Source organism: Lepidochelys kempii, chromosome 9, assembly GCF_965140285.1.
Source record: "Lepidochelys kempii isolate rLepKem1 chromosome 9, rLepKem1.hap1, whole genome shotgun sequence".
NCBI classification, from domain to species: Eukaryota; Metazoa; Chordata; order Testudines; family Cheloniidae; genus Lepidochelys; species Lepidochelys kempii.
In genome coordinates this window covers 83731882-83751848 of record NC_136388.1, presented here as the reverse complement: position 1 = coordinate 83751848, position 19967 = coordinate 83731882, and the positions used below count along the sequence as shown (strand labels likewise).

The window sequence follows — 19967 nt, the reverse complement described above, 5'->3', positions numbered from 1 at the left end:
GCTGCGCTCAGCGGCGCTCCCCCTCCCCACTCAGCGCATCCCCGCCCCACCGCCGTCTCCCCTGCAGCCTCCCCAGCGAGCCCCTCCTCCCCTCCCCCCAGCCCCACGGCTCCAAAGCCCCCGGGGCCACAATGCAGCTGTCCTCCCACCAGCCTGGTGCCTGCTCCTAGTCCTCAGGCTGGACCCGGGGGCTCTTGCCTCGCAGAAGTAGGAGTTACCCCTCCCTCCTTTCCACCCCCACCCCCCCCCCCCGAACCCGCCCCCGGTCGGAAGATGCAGAAAGGCTGGAAGAAATACTTCGGCCAGAAATCCCTCAGCGAGGTCACCATGGATGAGTATCTGGCCAGCCTGGGGCTGTACCGCAAGCTCACTGCTAAAGACGCCTCTTGTCTCTTTCGGGCTATTTCCGAGCAGGTAAAAGGAGTTTCCTTCCCACCCAGGGTGGCTGCCCCTCAAGGCTCGTTCCCCTCATAGGCCAGACCTGGGTGGTCCTTTCCCCACCACATCCTAGCTCTGCTAGCTGGAGTTCAATACAATTCATGCCTTTGGGGAGAGACCTTCTCTTCTCCCTTCCCCCAGATTCTAGCCCCTTCTCTCCTAAAAAGAGCCAGCTGCGCTTGTAAGTGGGGTTTGACTTCTTTTCTTTTGGGGTTCTCCTTTGGACTAATCTTCTACCAGTGGTTACCTAATCAACAATCCATTTATTTTCCTTTAGCATCTTCAAATTCTTCCGCTTAAAAATGCGGGGGCAAATAATGTAAGGCACAGATGTGCAACCCAAAAAGATCATGCTCTATATTGAGGCTCTCTTTATGAGTAACTTATAAAGGGTTTTATTAAACGATTAGTCGCTTTCTATAGACTGTTAGTCCAATGGGCCTATAGGTTGATTACAACTGTCTATCACCTAATGGTGTGCTTATAATTACCTATAGTATATGTTGTTCAGGTCTGTAACATGCTTATAATATATTCACCTTGTAATGTAAATCGAGGTTCTCAACCTTTTAATTTCAGAGGCTTCCCCCCCCACACATGATATAAAAACTCCACTGCCCACCTGTACAGGACACTTACCTGGGGCTCCCTGCTGTAGAGCCCCCGCAAAGCTAAGTTGTTCACGCTTTGGCTTCAGCCCCAGGTGGCAGAGCTCAGGGCCCTGGGCTTCAGTCCCAGGCAGTGGGGCTTCAGCTTTCTGCCCTGGGCCCCAGCGAATCTAACGCTGGCTCTGCTTGGAGGACCCCCCTGAAACCTTCTCACGGTCCCCCAGGGACCCTGGACCCCTGGTTGAGAACCACTGATGTAAACTATATGTAAAGGGAGCCTTAGTGCAAAGTGTAATTTAAAATTAGCTGAAAACCTTTCATTTCAGTGCCTTTTAAAACACCTTTTTTATTTTCTAGCTGTTTTCTTGTCAGATTCATCATACGGAAGTCAGGAAGGCTTGTGTTTTGTTTATGAGGGAAAACCAGCATAACTTTGAGTCTGTAAGTAGACTAGTGTATTTATGATATGCAAAGTTTTGTGTGTGTGGAAATAATGGGGGTGTTTATACATAAACAGTTATGTAGATCTCTGCACTGAAAACCTACATCTCCCTGTACTTTGTTTTGTTAAGTTTTGACCAAGCCCGGGTTTAAACTAGTACTAAGCGAGATGAGAAGTTCAGGGTAAAAGGCTTGCTCGTTTGCCTTACTCTGTATGCTGTCCATTAGTTTCTAGTCAACCTTAGATTTTGTTTCTAAACCTTGGAAATATATTTATATGGCACAACATTTTTATTTGTAAAAGGTAATATACGTTTATTCTAAACATCTGATCTCTCATTTTAAGTAACTGATTATAGTACTGTATAGACATTTAATAAGCTATCTTTGTGAAACTGAAACTTCTTGTGTGTGAGGAAACTACACTTTGAAGTAAAACATGCACCTCTAAGGACAGTGGAATACAGCATAGCTCTTTAACCATGGTGTTATACGTGCTTTAATGTCACTGTACGCTTTCAGTGGATGACTTCAACAACTGTAGGAGCCTGCTATTTTCACCCAGTGAAGACTCTGCTTTAACTGAAGTGGTAGAGGTCTGTGGTTTTCATTCAGAAGATCACAAATTAAATCCCTGCCGACAACTGTGGTGTCTTTATATACCTAGCCTCGGTTTGTTACAATACTGCTGAATATTAGGAAATGTACTTGTTGCTGCTGATGGATCAGTGGCAACAGGTAAACTTACCAGTATAGACAGGTCCTGTGACTGCTTTGAAACAACCTGGTTCTGAAGAGCATTCTGAATACTCTACTGGCTATTTGAACTCTAATTCACAAATGGCTTTCCCTGCATCTTAAGGGAACAATTCTAAATGTTTTATCCACCAAATAGATATTGAAAGCAATAAACTAACTTTTTAGTATTATAATACTGTAAGTTTTCTACAGTCTTTTTCACATCAAGTGTTAAAGTGCTTTGTACACTGTGTTCATACTCCCACTTAAATGCAGCTACCATTGCGGTGGAGGGAGACATCCAGTTGGCTCAGAACATGCTGCATAATAGTGAGATAAGACATTTTGGTGACAGGCACTTGCACGAGTTCCTACTCACAATTATTGCTGTGGTATTTTAACTTCCATACAGAGCAGCCAAGATCTTTGCCTTATCCAATAAAAGAAGGACACAGTAAACTACGTGGCATTTAAGATATTGGCCTCTGGAGGAAGGGCTGGGGTGAGCAATGCTAGTATTTGCACTTGTGTATTTTAGGATATCTACCTTTCCCAACCTTAAGCTATCCCTTTTCAACTGGAGGAGTAGATATAAAATTTGATAATAGCTAAAATTGTTACCCTGCAATTTAAAAACAAATGTGCTTGAAAAGTCACTTCTGCAATGCACTGAATGCAAGCAGGTGGGGCAAATTGTTAAAATTTTCAGACCGAAGTATTAGACCCAGATATAACCAAATTGTACATTTAGTTTGGCACGTGCACGAGATATCTGGACCTTCCAGACCTCATGTTTGACACAAGACATTCCCATGTGCTACCTTAATATGTTTGAGGAAACACTGCTATAATTCTGACTTTGTGATTTTTTTTTTCTTCTGTTCAATCTAGTGCATATAGATAAAATAGCTTTTCAGCAAGAAGTTACCTCCTTTACTAAGCACATACATATGCAATTGTTCCTAAATGTGGGGGAGAGGGAGAAATCATTCATGATCAGGAAGGCTACTTACTTGCCTTATGAACTCGAAGGCTGTTGGCCTAAAACCACTGCCTATATGCTGACCAATATCATCTCATTGTTTCCTTGTACTCCTCCCTGCCCCAATTGTCTCTATCCATCTGTTGTCTTATACTTAGATTGTAAGCTCCTTGGAGCAGGGATCAGCTGTTTGTACATCGCCTAGCACAATGGGGTCCTGATCCGTGACTTGGTTCCTAGGCACTAGAGTAATACAAATAAGAAAAATATTTTCAGTTTTCCTCTAAACGTTTTAAATACAAAGTGCAAATTCTGACTCTAAATGTTTCCAGCAGATTTAGTAATGATATGCAGCTGATTAAATCAATTATATCTTTTTTCTTTTTCCTTTTTTTTTTTTTTTTTTTAAAGTATGTGGAAGGATCATTTGAAAAATATCTGGAACGGCTGGGAGATCCAAAGGTAAGGCCAGATTCATATTCCTGAGGCTGAGCCCCAAAAGCTCATGAAGTTTGCTGGAATGTAAGTTTGAATGTTTTTTTGTTCTCCCTGCTAACTTGTATCTCAGTCCTGTTCTCAGATCAACATAGGTGGACCCTTGCACCTGAACAGAGCACTGTTGATTTCAATAGGACTTTGTGTGGGTGCAGTAGAACTCTGTGGATCTGATGGCAGGATCAGGGCCTTGGTTCTTGCTTGTGGGCAAAAAAGGGGCATTGTCAAACCACAACAATGTAATTTAAGCTGAGGGAACCAAACTTTGGTCCTGTCAGCCTGGATCTTTAACAGGCTGTTACAAAACTGGGTGCATAATTCATAGCAAATGTTTGACAAATTTCGCATTTTTTTCCAGATTTGGAAAAAAGAAAACCCCTACTTTCTTACTTATTGTTTCTTTGAAGATTTTTAACTAGTGAACATGAGCAGGATATAAGAGTATCTAAAGCAAATGTAGTATGTTTATCAAAGAAATACTTAAAAATATATTTGAGACTGGCACAGGTCTAGCTAGTAGAGCTTAGCTACAACTTTGCCTCTGATTACTGGGCCAAAAATTGAATACTTACTTGTCCTATGTCAGTGATCTTCTCTTCAGGAAGCCTCATATTTTACAAATTTCCAGACGCAGAAGGAATCAGAATTTTGCAAAAGATGGAACTTAAGAATTTGAGGAGTACATCATCACTTCACATTGATTCTCTCTCTTCCTCTCTCTCAGTGGGTTTTCTTCAGTGCCCACATAAATATTTTTAAGGTAGTCTGAGGGGTTTTACACTTACCACTAACTTTTAAGGATTGAGGAGTAGACCCTTTTTCTCCTTGTCCCTATGAAGCACAGTTATTGCAGAGGGCAGTATATTCAGATCTACTCCTTTATAGAGCTTGGTTTGAGTCTTTTAGGGCTTTGAAGATAGGGGCTCAGAATTTTATCCAGTAGTTAGAGCTGGGTAGAAAATGCTTATTTAAAAAAAAATCACGAAAAATGTTGACTAGCTCTTCTAATGGTATAGTGAGAGCCAGTATACAGTTCCAAGTACTGCATGGCAGGCTCAGTGGTCAGCTCCACTACACATTTGACGAAGAACATTTATTTTTGTACCTTCTAACATGATCTCAAAATAATTTTATACACCTAGGAAAGTGCTGGCCAATTGGAAATAAGTGCGCTCTCATTGATCTATAAGTAAGTCTCTTCCTTTTTTTTAAAATTTTTATTTTAAAATAAAATTAATTTTGTAATGGGCTGTGAATGGTTAAGGGTACTAGCTGTGGGGCCCAGGATCTCTTGATTAATAGATTTTTAAGGCTAGAAGGGACCATTATGATCATCTAGTTCTGATGTCAGCTTGGCTTAGGAGTGACTGCCGTTCAATGTTTATTATGTGAATGGGTGGCTGCAGACCAATTCCAGGTAAAGAGGATCCCACATCCTGAAATGTACTGAATTGGCATCCTAATTAAGTCTCACAAGAGGACAAAGACCTGGTGGCCATGGAGATGGAGCTAAGCCTGACTACTGGAGGTTTCATTGCTGCTGCCCAGGTAGTACTGGCTCTGTGAATTATAAGAGGGCTTCAGACTCTAGTGATGTCTGTTTGGCACTTTTCATAACTATTACACTCTTTTTTTAAGAGTTTACAGTGAAAGACTTACTGACGGGGAAGTGTATGAAATGATGTAGAATTGTGTGCACTAATGCTAGCTATAAAAGTTAATTGCCAACACACAAATAAAACTCTGTGCTTGCTATATGAGGTGTCCTTGAAAATTCAGGAAGTGAGAAGTGCTGCTCGGTGTGTATGCCTGGAAATGCATTTAAAATAAATTATAATTTCAATTAACATTTGAATCCTCTGTAGGCACTGTCTGTCTTGCTTAAAAAAAAAAAAATACTACCACTTCTGAACAAACAGTTTAGGAGCCTAATGGCAGAGACACTAAAACACTTTGCATCCTGTTTCAGTCCAAAATGAACAATTAGATTTCTACAAGGTTCTAATGGCATCCTGTACTGAGATTCTAACCCTTTTGGGAACTACTTCGTTTAGGGTTAATTGCCTCACTATCAGAGCAATCTGTCTTGAGATCAGAATTACCTGACATAATTAGATGCTCTTTTTATTATCTGAAACCAGACATCGTAGATTTTACCAAATATTTCTTCTTTCAAGTAGATGGTTCCACTTTGTGAATTTAGTTATTGCTTAAATTTTATGTTGGCATTCACCTGTTAGGAAAAATATTCTGCTCTCATTCTTTATATTAACCAACAGTGGATTCTCCTCCAAACTCTTCTCTTCAAATGTCTTCATAACAAGCATTTGCATTAAACGCATGCTCTTTCAATTCTCGATTTTTTTTTTCTCTCTTCCCTCTCCTTCTCCCCCCCCCCCCCTCCCCCGCCTTCTTGCCTAGTCGAGACTTTATTCTGTACCGGTACCCTGGAAAGCCACCTGCCTATGCTACAAACAATGGCTTTGAAGACAAGGTAAGGAGATATGAGCCAATTTTCTACCCTCCCACTCCTAGATAGCTCTAATTTCACTCTGTTCTAATGAGATTTTCACTTCAGTTTTGCTCTTGTAACTCCAGTGAAGTCTCTGCACATTTTGCACACTTAAAAAACAAAACCAAAGCTAACTTCAACAAGGCTAATGCTCCCCAAATGAATTTTTTCACAGTTGAAACAGTTCCTGTTGGCTGCAGGAGTTAGGATATTACAGATGAGGAATCTTCCCATTTGATCAGCTTTAGCTTTTCTGGGGTGATGGTGCTTGAATTTTTTTTTAATCTTACTAGGTAGAATGAGATACTTGGATTGAGTTGCTAATGAGCAAAGTGAAGGTGGCAAGATTAGACAAATATATGGGTGAAGAAAGGGTACTCTTCTCCCTCCCCCAAAAGAGAACAGACAAGTTTTGGGGGGTTTTTTGGGGTGTATTTTTCCCCTCCTGGATAGAAATTAATTAGCTTGATTTTTGTGGGTTGTGCATTGTTACGTAAAGCAGTAGATAGTCTAAACCCACTTGAAGTTTTTACACAATTGAAGGGTGTAGGGAAAGTTCTATATTTAGCTTTTTCTTGTGAAATAGCTTTTCCTCTAGTTTGATACTAGTGGGCCAATAAGATTTTGAAGTTTGGGGATTCTAATGTAAGAGTGGCATTTAACTTCTAGACTGTTTGTTCATAAGGTAGTTGACTCATAGTAAAGTCCCTCATATTTGACCTTTAACAGTTCATGAAATGACAAAACAGTGTCCATGTGGGTGATAGGCAAACTTATTTGTACACTTGCTACAGTCTTTTATAGGGATCAACTCTGTTTCTAACACTCTGTTTGTATTTATACTAAGCATACCCATTGTTTGGACAGCGTGTTAAAGCACTGGCCTTAGAATAAGTAAAGGATTTGTAGTCTCGAGTGAGGACATCAAATAGAAAATGTTTGGTTTTCTTTCATTTCTTCCTCAAAGCTTTTTGTTGTTTTTTCAAGATCTTGCTGTGTTGTTCCAGTAACGGCCATTACGACTCTGTGTATACAAAACAATTTCAGGCAGATGCTGCTGTTTGCCAGGGTAAATTAACTCTCTTACACTATTTTTAATGGGAAGAGTGTTAAGTTCTTCAAATGTTCTCTTTCTTGGGAGGAGAGGGGTACTGAAGGGAGAAGAAAGTGGAAAGCTCATTAACTATTTTTAATGTAGTTGGTGTGTTATGAAAGTCCACAATAAGCACATCCACTACTCTAAGGTCACCTGTCAGACTCCAGGTGTTCTTTGTCTGGCACGAAGTCAAAACCATTGGGTTCTCTGTGCTTTGTTTGCCCAGCTGTCTTGTACGAGATCCTGTACAAAGATGTGTTTGACATGGATGAGGAGGAATTGAGAACTGCAGTTGAGATGTTTCGAAGTGGGACCAAAAAGAACAGAAACAGTGCCTCTGTTGGAAGTGAGGATGCAAACTTTGATTGCCTTCCCGAGAAAGTGTCCAAAACTTCATCTGAAAGGAGGTACGGGATTAAAAACAAAATATCCTGTGAACGCTAACTGATCACTTAAAAAAGGTGTTGGTGGGACTAGTCGTCTAGGTGTGTTCTGAGCTTCCATGTGGAACATCTGTGGCCATCCTCCAATGTCCTGGTACTGAGCCAGAGTCTGAGCATATTGTGGAAAAAGCAGCGTGTTTTTCCTGGGACTGGGAAGTGACATGTTTGAGCAGCAACCTTTCCCACTGGCTATAGTCAACTAGCACTGTCAGATGGCACCTTCTTACTGAACAAATCATGAGTAATCAGAATCATTGGCTTTAATTCCTATTAGTATGGCAGCAGCAAGACTGCTATGAGAAAGTGAGCTGATTCTATTGTAGCTCGTACATCGTTAACTATGCCTTAAGTTTAGGACCAAACCCTGCCCTCATTTGCAGTGCCACTGTGTAGCCCTTTTGTTTCTGATGGGGTAGTAACCAATGGCATTGTACAGATGAGAGGACAACATTTGACCTTATTAATGGTGATGAAGTGCAAGCCAGACAGGACCCAATTTAAGTTGCTGGCTCTGGCAGTTCTTAAACACTTTTAAATTAGACACGCTTGTTAAGGAGTCCTTGAGATTTAAAAAAAAAAAAGGAACTCCATAGTGCCCATGAGTGGAATAACTGAAGGAGTGTTTAAGTTTGCAGAATAGAACTGGGCTGACCCTTTCTTAAACATAAAGCAATGTTGGCTGCTACTGCGTGGAAGACCTGAATTGAAGGGGCTACGGGAGAGATCATTTTATTTGCAATCAGAAGAGAGTTTACTCTGTGTGAGTGCTGCATGTGCAAAACTTCATATTTGTACTACATTATAATAGTGTTAGGTTCTGGCTTGCATCTTATCACTTGATGGCGCCATGGTTCTTCTATTAGGTCATTCAGTCAGTTTGATCTTGTTGATTTCAGGGCTGGCAAGAAATCTTGCATTGTATTTTGTAATCCTATTTTTAAATTGCTTAGAGTGGAAGACTGGGAAGGCAATGATACTGACAACCCACCTGAAGATAAACTCAAACAAGGCACTGAAGAGGCAAAGGTTTGGCAATTAAGGGAGAATCCTTTAATTCTTTCCCATTAGTGTTCATGATACTGTGATTAAGGTTGAATCAGCCCTTCCTATTCTAAATGCTGCTGTTGAAGATTTACACCCTTTTTTTATTTCCTCAATCTTGCATGTGCATGTTTAGTTTTTAGCCCTGGTATTCTTTATCCCTTCTTTTAAATTAATTGTTGAGCCTTTTATCATATTAAAAAGCTTATTTCTGAGACTCTTGTTCTCTAGGTAGCTTTAAAAAAAACCCTACAGGTTTTAAAAACAAAATTTGGCAAACAATCCCTGATCTGGACTCTTACCTAGAAACTATCTAATTTATCTTATTTTATTTTAGACACATGAACAGTGCTGTTCCATTTTACCAGGCCTGGCTCAAAACACTGCTCTAGCTAACATTCAAGGAGCCTGTGTATGCGTGTAATGTAATTAATTACACGCACACACTCATTGACTTTGGTTTGGAGTTGTGTGGTCAGCAGCTTCTGAAAGTCAGTCTCTAGTTAGTTTTTTCCTTCCCTGTTTTTACCTAGTGACTAAAAACTTTCTATTCTGAAATCAAGCAGATCAGTATAGAGTCTGTGATGAACTTCTTCAACATGATTTTTATTTATCTACTTTGTCCTCAAGCCTCAGAATCCATAATACCTAAAGACTTGTTCATATTCTTCTTAGATTCTGTACTTGAAGCAAACTAATTACATCTCATAGTGGAAGTGAAAGAGGCAGGGAAGACAAAGTGTATATGCTTATTTGAAATAATTAGAACCTCTGCAAGGGTTGTGAATATATGGCATGCTTTTAATTGTAGTCCATTTTAACTCTGTTTTAGCCTCCAGAAAATCCATCAAAGATGCCTTTTCCCTATAAAGTGCTAAAAGCCCTGGACCCTGAGATCTATCGAAATGTAGAATTTGATGTTTGGTTGGACAGCAGAAAAGGTACCTAAAAAAACCCTTTGAATAGTCTATAAATTCCTGGCTAACAGTAAAAGTTTTATTGAGGCTCCATGAGATTATTTTATAGACCTATTTACAAGTATTCAGGACCTGCACAGAGGGCTTGAGCAATAGACACGTACCTGAAACGTGAAGGGCATTATCTAACCCAGCAAACGTATCTGTGGAGCATACATCCTGTTACCGGCCAGAGACTTCTTCTTTTTCATCTCTAAGCAACCAGTAGAGTACTTCCAATTTTATGTGATGTCCATCATGCTCCTGAAATCTGATCTGTTGAGAAAAATATACTGGTTCTGGACTAGGAAATGTGGGGGTTCAGGAAAGCTTAGTGCAATAGCAGAGTATCGTCTTGTAATGCTATTTTCAGATCAAGTTCAAATGTAAAATGGGGACTTTTATGGTTGCAGTATCTGCACAAAGGCTCATGTGTTCCATAAATTGCATTTGGGTTCAGAGTAACAGGAAAGGGTGGGGGTCACTTAGCAGTTAGTGTGCACTTTGAACTGCCAAATGAGACAAGTGCTCCCTTCCTCCCCAGCTCTCCAGGGGCTTGAGCACTAGGGAAATGTTACACTCTCTCCCCACATCTCTCTTGTTGCATTCACATCTGGGATTCTTTGGCATGCAATAGGTTCGCTTTACTCATCACTGAAATTTAGTCCAGTCCTTTCTGGGACTAAACAGAGCAGCCAGTTCCCAGTGTGCAACAGCACTATACAGAAATTTAGGAGTGATAAAGGAAGAGTAACTTTTCAGAATTTCCCTGTCAGGGAGATTTAAGTAGATTACAATTATCCAGATACATCCCGCCTTACAAAATGATCACAATTGGTCAGCATTTGGTGTGCTGATGGAAGATCTGAAAACAGCAGCCCCTAATGCCAGGCTGGGCTTTTGACTCTCAGTACAGCTACGCTGCTCGCTCCTTTTGGGGAGGTGTAGAGTATATACACTGCACACGCCTCTAGCATGGGTATTAATAGTAGTGTAGACAGGAAAGGCACTGCTTAGGCAAGTAGAGTGAAGGCATGGCTGAGCCCTGTGTGTATGTACCCTACATAGCTCTCTACTTGCACAAGCAGTGCCTCTCCTGTCTACAGTGGTGCCCTCCCCCCAACTGCTGGAGTCTTTCCCCACTGCAGGGAAAGGCTCCAGCCATTGGTAAAAGCTCCGGGAGCCTTTCTCTGCTGCCAGGGCCTGCCAGAGACTTTCCTCACAGCAAGGAAAGGCTCTGGCAGGAGGGAGGTAGTGGAGAGAGATTCTGGAGGTTCCCTGCTGCCGAGCCTTTCCCCACTGCCTCCCCCGTGCCAGAGCCTTTCACTGATGCATGTAGCTACACACCAGTGTGGATGCAGCCTGCTTTTCATTGTGATGTGTAGCTACCCATACCCTACGCACCACCGCAAGTGGTATGCAGTGTGGACATAACCTCAGTGCTGACTCGGAGGAAAGGGACGTTTTTTGTTTCTGGCCCAAAATTTCTATATAGTATTGCTGCACACTGGTCCCAGGAAGAACTGAATTTCAGTGATGAGCAAAGTGATCCTGTTGCATATGTATTTTGTAAAGTGCTTTGGGATTCTTTGGCATGCAAGAAAATCTGGGAGGCACAATCTTCCTCCAGAACCCAACTGCCATCATTCACATTGGAGTTGTCACTGTGCTTTGTGGCATCCCAAGATGTGGGGAGAGTGCAACATTTCCCTAGTGCTCAAGCCTTGGAAGGGATTACTTGTCTCATTTGGTAGTTCAGAGTGCTCACATAATGATGTCCAGGAAAACACAGGAGATAATTCACTCATTTCAGCCTATAATACATACCCAGAATTGCACTCAAGGGAACTAATAGGTAAAAATGAAGAATAGTACCTAGCTTAAACTTTCACTTTGATCTCTTGTAGAACTTCAAAAAACTGATTACATGGTGTTTGCTGGGAGACAGTACTATTTAGGAGACAAATGTCAGGTTAGTACTCGAAGCAGACTCAGTAATGATGAATTATTAAAGTTGCTTTAAGTAAAGTATAAAGTTATAAAATTATCTGAACTCATTGGGTCTTAGAGATTTCTTCTTTCATTATAGCTATTAAATACAATGGGGTCATCTGAATGATTTTTCTTTTTATTATTATTATAACTTTCTGTAAATTCAAAACTAGCACAAGATAGTATATGGGAAGGGCCACTTGAAAGCGGACCATGAACTAGTGCTATGAATCCTGAAAGTCGAGGAGTTTAAGACTGAACTCTTGAAATACACAGACGCCCCACTGACTGGCACTGTACATGAACCTCAGCAGAATGGCAATGAAAGATGGACAATAAGAGGGTTTTTTTGGTTCTGTGTTTTGCAGTGCCTAGTGCAATGGGTCCTGTTTAGCTGTTGAATCGTACAAGGCAGTTTTGGTTCTGACCTGTCCTCTCCCTGCCTTTCTTCCATCCATTAAGTCCTCTCTTATTCTTTTTCTTGTTGTTTGTATCTGTTCCTGCAGTGTCTCTCCCTCTGCTGCCCACTCATCTACTGTCTCTGTTGGGTAGGGCGGGGAGTGCTGGACTGAGGTATTCCAAGACTCTCAAGCTAACTCAGTGGTATGTGAGCAGCATGAAAACAGCTCCTATGTTACCAGCCATTGGGGGGAACCAAGCACCATTAACGTGTCACCGTTTGGGTTTACCTACTCCCCCTTTGTTTCCCTCTCCAGGTACGTCTGGAGCCTGTGGGTAAGTACTACAATGCTCATATCCAGGAAGTTGGACATGATGGCAACATGGTGACTGTGTTCATTGAAGAGCTGGCAGAGAAGTAAGCAATCTGAAGACAGCCTTAGAGCTGTGTCTTATTTGCTGAAATCCTTTTTCTTTGTTGAGTCTGCACATACACACCTCTCTCCCAACAGACGTTTAAATTGTGGCTGTCAGATGGTTTTGAAACTCTGGGTGCAGTTTCTTTTCAGAACATAAAATAAAAACCAGACCCAGTTCCTTACCAGTTTAACAGGTTGGCAGTAGCTACCATTCCACTGGAGCAGATGGCAGGAGTAACACCTCTTGGGTTTTCATTGAAAACATTCTGGGTATAATCTAATTACCATGTGGACAGAAAGCAGAAGAGTCTCCTGCCGGTTGGGCTGAGTTCATGGTAAACAATGAGTCTACACAACTAGCTTCTAGAACTTCTTAAGAGTGGGACTTGCATCACAGCTAAATAATGGGTTGCTTTTAGTCCTTGAAATTTGTTCTGACAACTCTCATTCAAATTCTCTCCTTGCCCCTCCCCCTTAATTTTGGGAGTTTTGTAAATGCCTTAAGATAAGTCGTATATCTAGCAAAAATGCCACTTTTTGGCACATCCCAAATTTACCTTTGATAATCTGTATTGTTATCTGTAAGATTAAAAAGCACAACTCTGGTGCTATGTGCATGTTATAAGTAACAGGTATTGCAGCGTGCCCTTGAGTGAAAGAATGTGCAAAAGTTAGACTGGATTAAAGATAAATTTAAAACAATCCTGAGAGTAGCTAGCTAGTCTCTGAAAACCAAGACAGTGCTGGGATCCAAATTAAAAATAAATAAATAAAAAGCGGTGTGGGTGGGAACTGACTACTGTACACATTTTACATTAATATGTGTCTTACTAGTGCTGTAATGGGGATGATTCTGCCTCTGACACTGGATCTGTCTCTAAAGGATAGTTGCCATTGATGCAAGTTACATGCCTATAGCAGGAGAGTCTTTTGTTTTGCCCTCATCTATCTCTGAGAAATCTCAAAGTAGGATTACTATACACATGGGTTGGAATGATAAAAAGCTATATTTAAACTGTCCCCTGGGTTTGGCTAACACAGATGTACATACATTTCTAAACTGTCTTTGTTTTTATGTGCTGCTTATTTAAAGAAAAATCTCTTCAGTAAGATCTGCTTGCACTTGATGGCAGCATGGCAGTCATTTTTGTCTAATGTGGCACTGACTTACACTAGTATTTTTCATGTAGACATATTGTTCCATTGGCAAACTTAAAACCAGTGACACAAGTGACACCTGTCCCTGCATGGAATGTGGTTCCCAGTCGAAAAGGAGGAAACTATCAGAAAATAACAGGCGGCTATGTTTCAGAAATAGGTTTGTACATGGTTTCAATAAGAATCTTATTTGATTTTTTTTTTAGGGGAATGAACGAGGTTTGTAGCAGCAGTCTTCAAATATTGGATCTGATTGAATTCAATTGGTAATATAAAACTCATTTTAAGGGGGAATGATTGAGGAAAACCCTTCTTTGGAGAGGAGATGAATGGAGGTGAACTTCTGATGGGTATTTTGCTGGGGTACTTACAAATAGCACATCCATTGAGAATGTGTGTTAAAGTTTAATATTTAAAACCTTTAAGAGGCTCTAAAGCACTTCACAGACAATATAGAAAGGCCAGGTCCCTTCATCAAAGAGATTATCTAATTTTGTTATAAGAATGATGGTAACAGCAGAGGGAATGAAGTGAGGAAGGGGTCGTGCTACAGAAGTACAGTTCCATAGTAAAGCAGTGTAGGCTTGTGTGCCTCTTGATGATTCAGTGAAGGGTTTTGTAATTGACCCATTCCCTATGGGAATCACAAAGTAATGTCTCCAGGGAGGGGTTTGAATGATGAGTACGGGCTTGGCCTAGCCAAAACTGGGAGGCTATTCTGTGCATAGGAAGCTTATTAAACATTCTGCTTATCTACCTGTAAAGGATTAAATTAGTATTTTAATAAGCTCACACATTTGATTGCACTTTTCTGGGTGGATGACTTTTTTGCCATACTCCATATCCAAATATTAACTTACAGAATTTCTCATATGAAATTGTTAGCATTACTTTATAATCTGAATGTACCTCTGGAGTTTCTTATTTCTCCATTTAAGGCAGTCAAGTAGATCCGTACAGATGTTTAACTGAGCTAACTTTTCTTTTCCACTCTCGCCCCCATTATTTTTTTTCTTGTGCTTCTTTGAAATTGCAGAAATGGATATGAAATCACGGAAGAGACTGTTTAAGAAAGTCCGTGGGAAGGAAGTTTACATGACCATGGCTTATAGTAGGGGTCAGCCAGTTCTTCCACCTCGGCTACAGCACAATGTTCCTTCAGGTCGCTCTTCTCCAATTAATTGCTCTCAAAGTTGTGGGAATATGGCATCCTATGATCACTACCGTCCTCAGAATTCTCCTCAGAGGCATGGCAGGGGATATGGAATGCCCAGGTATGAAGCCTTGGAACCCTAACAAAGACCAGTATTCATTTCCCTGTTAGTTCTCCCACAGTTTTAGCCCTAGCTAATATTCATCTATTTAATAGATGACACTACAGGTGAGTTTCATCTGAGAGAATCAGTAGGCACTTCTTGGTAACTGGATTTTTTTGCCCTTTAAATTTAGGGGATCTGCCCGATTTATAAACAGGAACAACATGGTTGGCCCTCAAATAGCATTCTACCCCGGACCAGGGAAGAGATGTTATCAGAGCTATGACAATTTCTCCTATAGGTCCCGGTAAGCGAGTATAAATTTCTTTACAAAACATTGTACTACAAATAAGGGGAAAATAAGCTTTTAAAATGGCATGATACTGAACAATGGGTAAATAGCACTTCTGCAAACATTTATGTAAGGGCATTTCCAAAAGAAGTATAATTAAAACTTAATAATGGAAATCTGCTTAAACCCCCGTGTGTATGTCTTGATTTTTCTCTAAAGTTCATATAGCCGTAGTCGCCGGCAGATGCAGTGTGTCAATAAGGAATGTCAGTATGGATTTGTACCAGAGACTGGGGAGGAGCCTCAAGGTTTGGAAGAAACCATAACTTTCTATGAAATTGAAGAAGGAGATGAGGCTGCTTTTCCTGCTTTACCAGTAAGTCATGAGCTAGCAGTTCATTTAGAAATGTTTGCCAAAATGAGAAGGAAAGCCTGTACAAACATGCAATGTTGGGGTAGGTTGTTAAAACACACAGCTCATATTTCTTGCAATAGGCTTTTCAGACTTGGATGTGCAGCTTTGAAAGATGTGGAAGGGAGTTCTCCTCTTGTTTGCCATGCTCTAGTTAGAATCTCTCAGTTAAATAACTATGAAAGCTGTTGAGATATAGTAGAGATTCAACTCTTACGAATTTACTACAGCTTTTCTACAGAGTCTTGCCACTCACCTGTTGCATCAACATCTGCATTTATGTGTGATATTAAGTGACAAATGGTTGTGATGTTAGAGAACAACACTAACCACTCAGAAGCTACTTTCTTCTGCAAAAGAAAATAGCAACAATCTCCAGACTGACTTTTTCCTGAACTCCTCTTTGCGCAGCAAGTTTCTATAAAATGAAACCTATTACAGTATGTGAATCCCTTTGTAAGCATAGTTATTCCCCAAACCAAGACCAATCCAAAATGAAGTTTTCAATTCTGCAAGTAAAATGGCAGAATTGAGCCTCCGGTCTAAGTTGTGAACCCTAGCCCCTTTGGTGTCCGCTCTTTAAAAATCATTCTCTTATCAGTCTACTTGCTTTTCCAAATTCTGTTGTAGGTTTAGACTAAACCACCCTGAGTGTGCTAAAAATGGTCAGTCAATATTTAGCTGTCTGGACTGGAGTTCAGGCATAAAATTGCTTAAACGCTGACCATTGTGAATTCAGCCGTCCTGTCTTCCAGAATTTTTTTGCCACTGCCATTTTGATATAATGAATTTCAGAAAAATAGATTTGTTGTATAAATTGGTATCTTCCTTTTTTCCTTCTCTTCTGGCATTTAAACATTGATTATGTTTCAGCAGCCATACTGTAGTCCCTTCTTCTGTTCTGGGCTTAACCTATGACCTTTGCTTAGCATTCTTGGAAGAAAACATTGGTTAGCAACTTAGACGCGCTATTTTGCAACTTCCTTTTCAGACTCAGAATCAGTAGCGTTCAGCAGGAATGTGTGCACCCCATTTCCCCCCCATCCCCCCGTATGTTTGCCTGTAGCTGCTATTGGATTATTTCTCATGTTGAGGCAGCTATTTTGTATCTTTTTTTTCTTTCTTCACTTGCAGTACTTAATGGCAGTGCTGCAGCACTTCAATGTAGACACTACCTACACCAACTGTCAGTGTAGGTAGTCTGTCTCCCCGAGAGGTGGTAGCTTAGTCAATGGAAGAATTCTTCCATTGACATAGTACTGTTTACGGTGTGGGTAAATCATCTTAACTATGCTGTTCAGAGGGTGTGGATTTTTCACACCCCAGCATGAAGCAGTTAAGCCGACTTAATTTTCTAGTGTATACCAGGCCTCATTCCACAGCCCAAAGTTACACAGCTGTCTGCTAAGGCAGGGAGCTTAGAGATCAGAGGGACATACTCTTCTCTGGACAGAGAGTAAGGCCCTAACTTCAGACATTCCCACCAGATCCGTTTCTCTCACCAGAAACGCCACACAACTCTCCCTCCAGAGTCCTTTTAGTCACTTAGTGTCCCTTGGATCTCTAGGCTCCAAACCTTGGCAAAATAGTGGTACACTTGGGCTGGAACCTGGAAGTATGCTGTTGTCTTGGAATTGCTCCCCAAGTGTGTGTTTGGAAGGTTGTTTTATTAGAGCCGTGGTGTTGCTTTTCTGCTTTTTTTCCCCAACCGCTCCCTATTGAGTTTTGACAGTACATTCATACGTGAAAGTCTAATTACCCTATATGTGGTAACTTTACCACACTGACCATGTCACATACAGTATTCTATAAAATTATTACATTGCAGCTCCATATCTGCCACAAGAAGCTAAAGCCTAATTGCCATCGGAAGGCTTCTGACTCTCCTTGTTTACTATGCAGTAGCACTGTTTGCAGATTCAGTGTAATGAAGAACTGCTTCTGCCCAAGGCAGGGTTAGTTTAGTTTGTAAATCTGGAATTCAGCAAAACTTTTTCTGTGAGCAGTGTGTCCTGGTTCCAGGCCTCTTGTTCTGAGTCCCAGTCTAGTGCCCTAACCACTGACCATCATTCCTCTCATCACTAACCAGGCGGTATGGAACAGGATGTGTCATTACATTTGTGAGCTCCGAGTCACGAAGTCAATGAAGGCAGCATTGGCTTTGGGTCCTGCTACAGTTCAGTTGGGAAAAGGGGGAGCAGGTTCTATAACCACCAGGAAGATTTCATGGTGGAATATCTCGGATCTCGTCAATGGCAAGTGACACACAAACTCAGTTGAAACTAGTGTATAACACTGAGTTGAGGTTCATGTGAATTTAAACTCTATTCCAGCTTATGTTCATCTAATGTAGCTCTGAGATGAGTGAAACAATTTATATTATGGTCCAGCCTGGAGACCCCAATTAGGGATCAGGACCATGATACTAGGCGTATACACACAGAGGGAAAAATTGGTCTACGTATATTAGGGGAGACACCTGGTGGATACAACATGGAGGGAGCACAAGGTACCAGTGAGATCATTGTATGTGTAATAAGTAGTGTTTTACAGCAAAATTGTTTTGCCAAATCCTGGTTTCAGGGTGGTGAGAACCTCTGGCGAGTTCACTTTGTTCTAATAAAACACATTTTATCTTGTTTCCTAGAGTCAGGGTAGTCCTGCCCCAATAGTCCCTGCCCCTGCAGGATTCTGGGTAGCTAGAAGAGGCCCAAGCCCCATTCCACCCAGCAAACAGACTCTGAATTCCTCAGAGGAGGAAGTCGATGAACCGAGTGATAATGGTAAGTTCTAAATCAAACACACACTTGTGTTCGGATTAATCCAGAATCTCCATTTTTGTGTATTCCCGTGCAATGTGTGTGCAGGCTACAAAAGCAGATCCCTTTAGCTCTGCTGCTGAGCCATATTGCCTTACAGTGTTCTTCACTAGGTACAGAGATGCCTTCCATTTTTCTCTTGGGAAGCCCAGCTTTAGGGCAGACATCTGTTTCAAGTAGTTAGAAGCATGCACATGTGCAACACCTCAGCTTTTATTGCATGGCAAACGTGTTAATCCATTTCATTTAATAGTTTGCCAGACTAGTGCTGATATGACTCTGCGGCTTTGTAGCAAGACAACTCATTGCTTGAAACATACAACATAGATTCTATTTGGTGACAGTTACTATGGCCTTTGGTGGAATGGAATAGACTAGTATTGTCGTCTTCTGACTTTCCTCACAAAGTAATAAACTTAGTTACTAATGTTCTACAAACTAAATCAAAGTGCATCCTTTTAGTAGTAGCCTTGGGTATTAGCAACTGCCTTTTTGACAAAAAGGAGCATTGTCTAAGACACCTTAGTAATCTTTCTAAAAGTGCCAATGGCTCTTTTTTTCATCTCTCACGGAAGCCAGGAAGGGCACTCAGTTTAATATCTCTTGATTAAAAATGAGCAGTATTGGAGAGTGTACCAGTATAGTTCTTTTCTCATTTCCCTATGCCTTAATCCTCTTTCAAATGTATTGCCTATTAATTACAGTGTATAAGGAGTAAAAGGTGCATTTTTCAGATAATTTCATTGTAGATCTATTTATACATAAAACACTTTATAAATAGTGACTAGAGAAGGGTAGAAATGTAGTGTTACAGATTGTGTAAAGGATTTTGCATTTAAAATTATTATAGAAATGTAACTCCTTTTGGGGGGTGGGAACAGTCCTGTACAGACTTGAAACACTTGTGGCTTTTTTCTCCATGTGTTCTTTACTTAACTATCTTAACTTTAATTCCTGTTACACAGAGGTGTATTAAGTCAAGTTATAAATTTAGCACAACTTTTCAAATAAATGTAAACTAGGGCCAAATTCTTAGATACATCTAGCTACACTTCGTTCTGCACATCTAGACTCAAATTCGGGTTTTCAGGGACTATAAATGATGTGTTTTGCCTTTGGACTACTTTGTTAATGTCACTTGAGCTGTGAAAGAACTGACCACGTAATGATAGATGTTTGTAGGAAAAGCGGAAATGGTGCAATGTTGGTGTATCCCATTCTAGTAATCCTTTTTCTTAAGACGGCTCAATTCACCTTTGTTGGTAACTGAAATGTAATTCTGATCTTTTCTGTGTTTAACTTTCTGAAATGAAGCTATCCGTTTCCTCTTTCCTAGGGGAATTTCATGAAGAATATATGTACACCCCTTCAGGTCAGTAAGAATTGGACTCTCCCATATTACTCACAGTGAATGTAAAACAATAGTTTGATCTCGCACAAGTTTTTGAAGGATTAGATTTAATGCTCCTG

At 40.7% G+C, this 19967-nt stretch overlaps 1 protein-coding gene across 1 annotated transcript in view; it reads left to right on the top strand.

Moving 5' to 3' along the window:
• Positions 1–273: 273 nt before the first annotated feature.
• Positions 274–19967, top strand: part of LOC140917741 (UDP-N-acetylglucosamine transferase subunit ALG13) — a 39550-nt gene continuing 19856 nt past the window's right edge. Inside the window, exons 1-17 of the mRNA XM_073361171.1 lie at positions 274–414; positions 1404–1487; positions 3619–3669; positions 4845–4891; positions 6124–6196; positions 7202–7283; positions 7537–7717; positions 8704–8779; positions 9627–9735; positions 11658–11722; positions 12459–12559; positions 13751–13878; positions 14755–14992; positions 15168–15281; positions 15486–15642; positions 18326–18461; positions 19834–19869. Coding sequence (XP_073217272.1) covers positions 274–414; positions 1404–1487; positions 3619–3669; positions 4845–4891; positions 6124–6196; positions 7202–7283; positions 7537–7717; positions 8704–8779; positions 9627–9735; positions 11658–11722; positions 12459–12559; positions 13751–13878; positions 14755–14992; positions 15168–15281; positions 15486–15642; positions 18326–18461; positions 19834–19869 — 1819 coding nt within the window. The remainder of the gene's footprint in view (positions 415–1403; positions 1488–3618; positions 3670–4844; positions 4892–6123; positions 6197–7201; positions 7284–7536; positions 7718–8703; positions 8780–9626; positions 9736–11657; positions 11723–12458; positions 12560–13750; positions 13879–14754; positions 14993–15167; positions 15282–15485; positions 15643–18325; positions 18462–19833; positions 19870–19967) is intronic.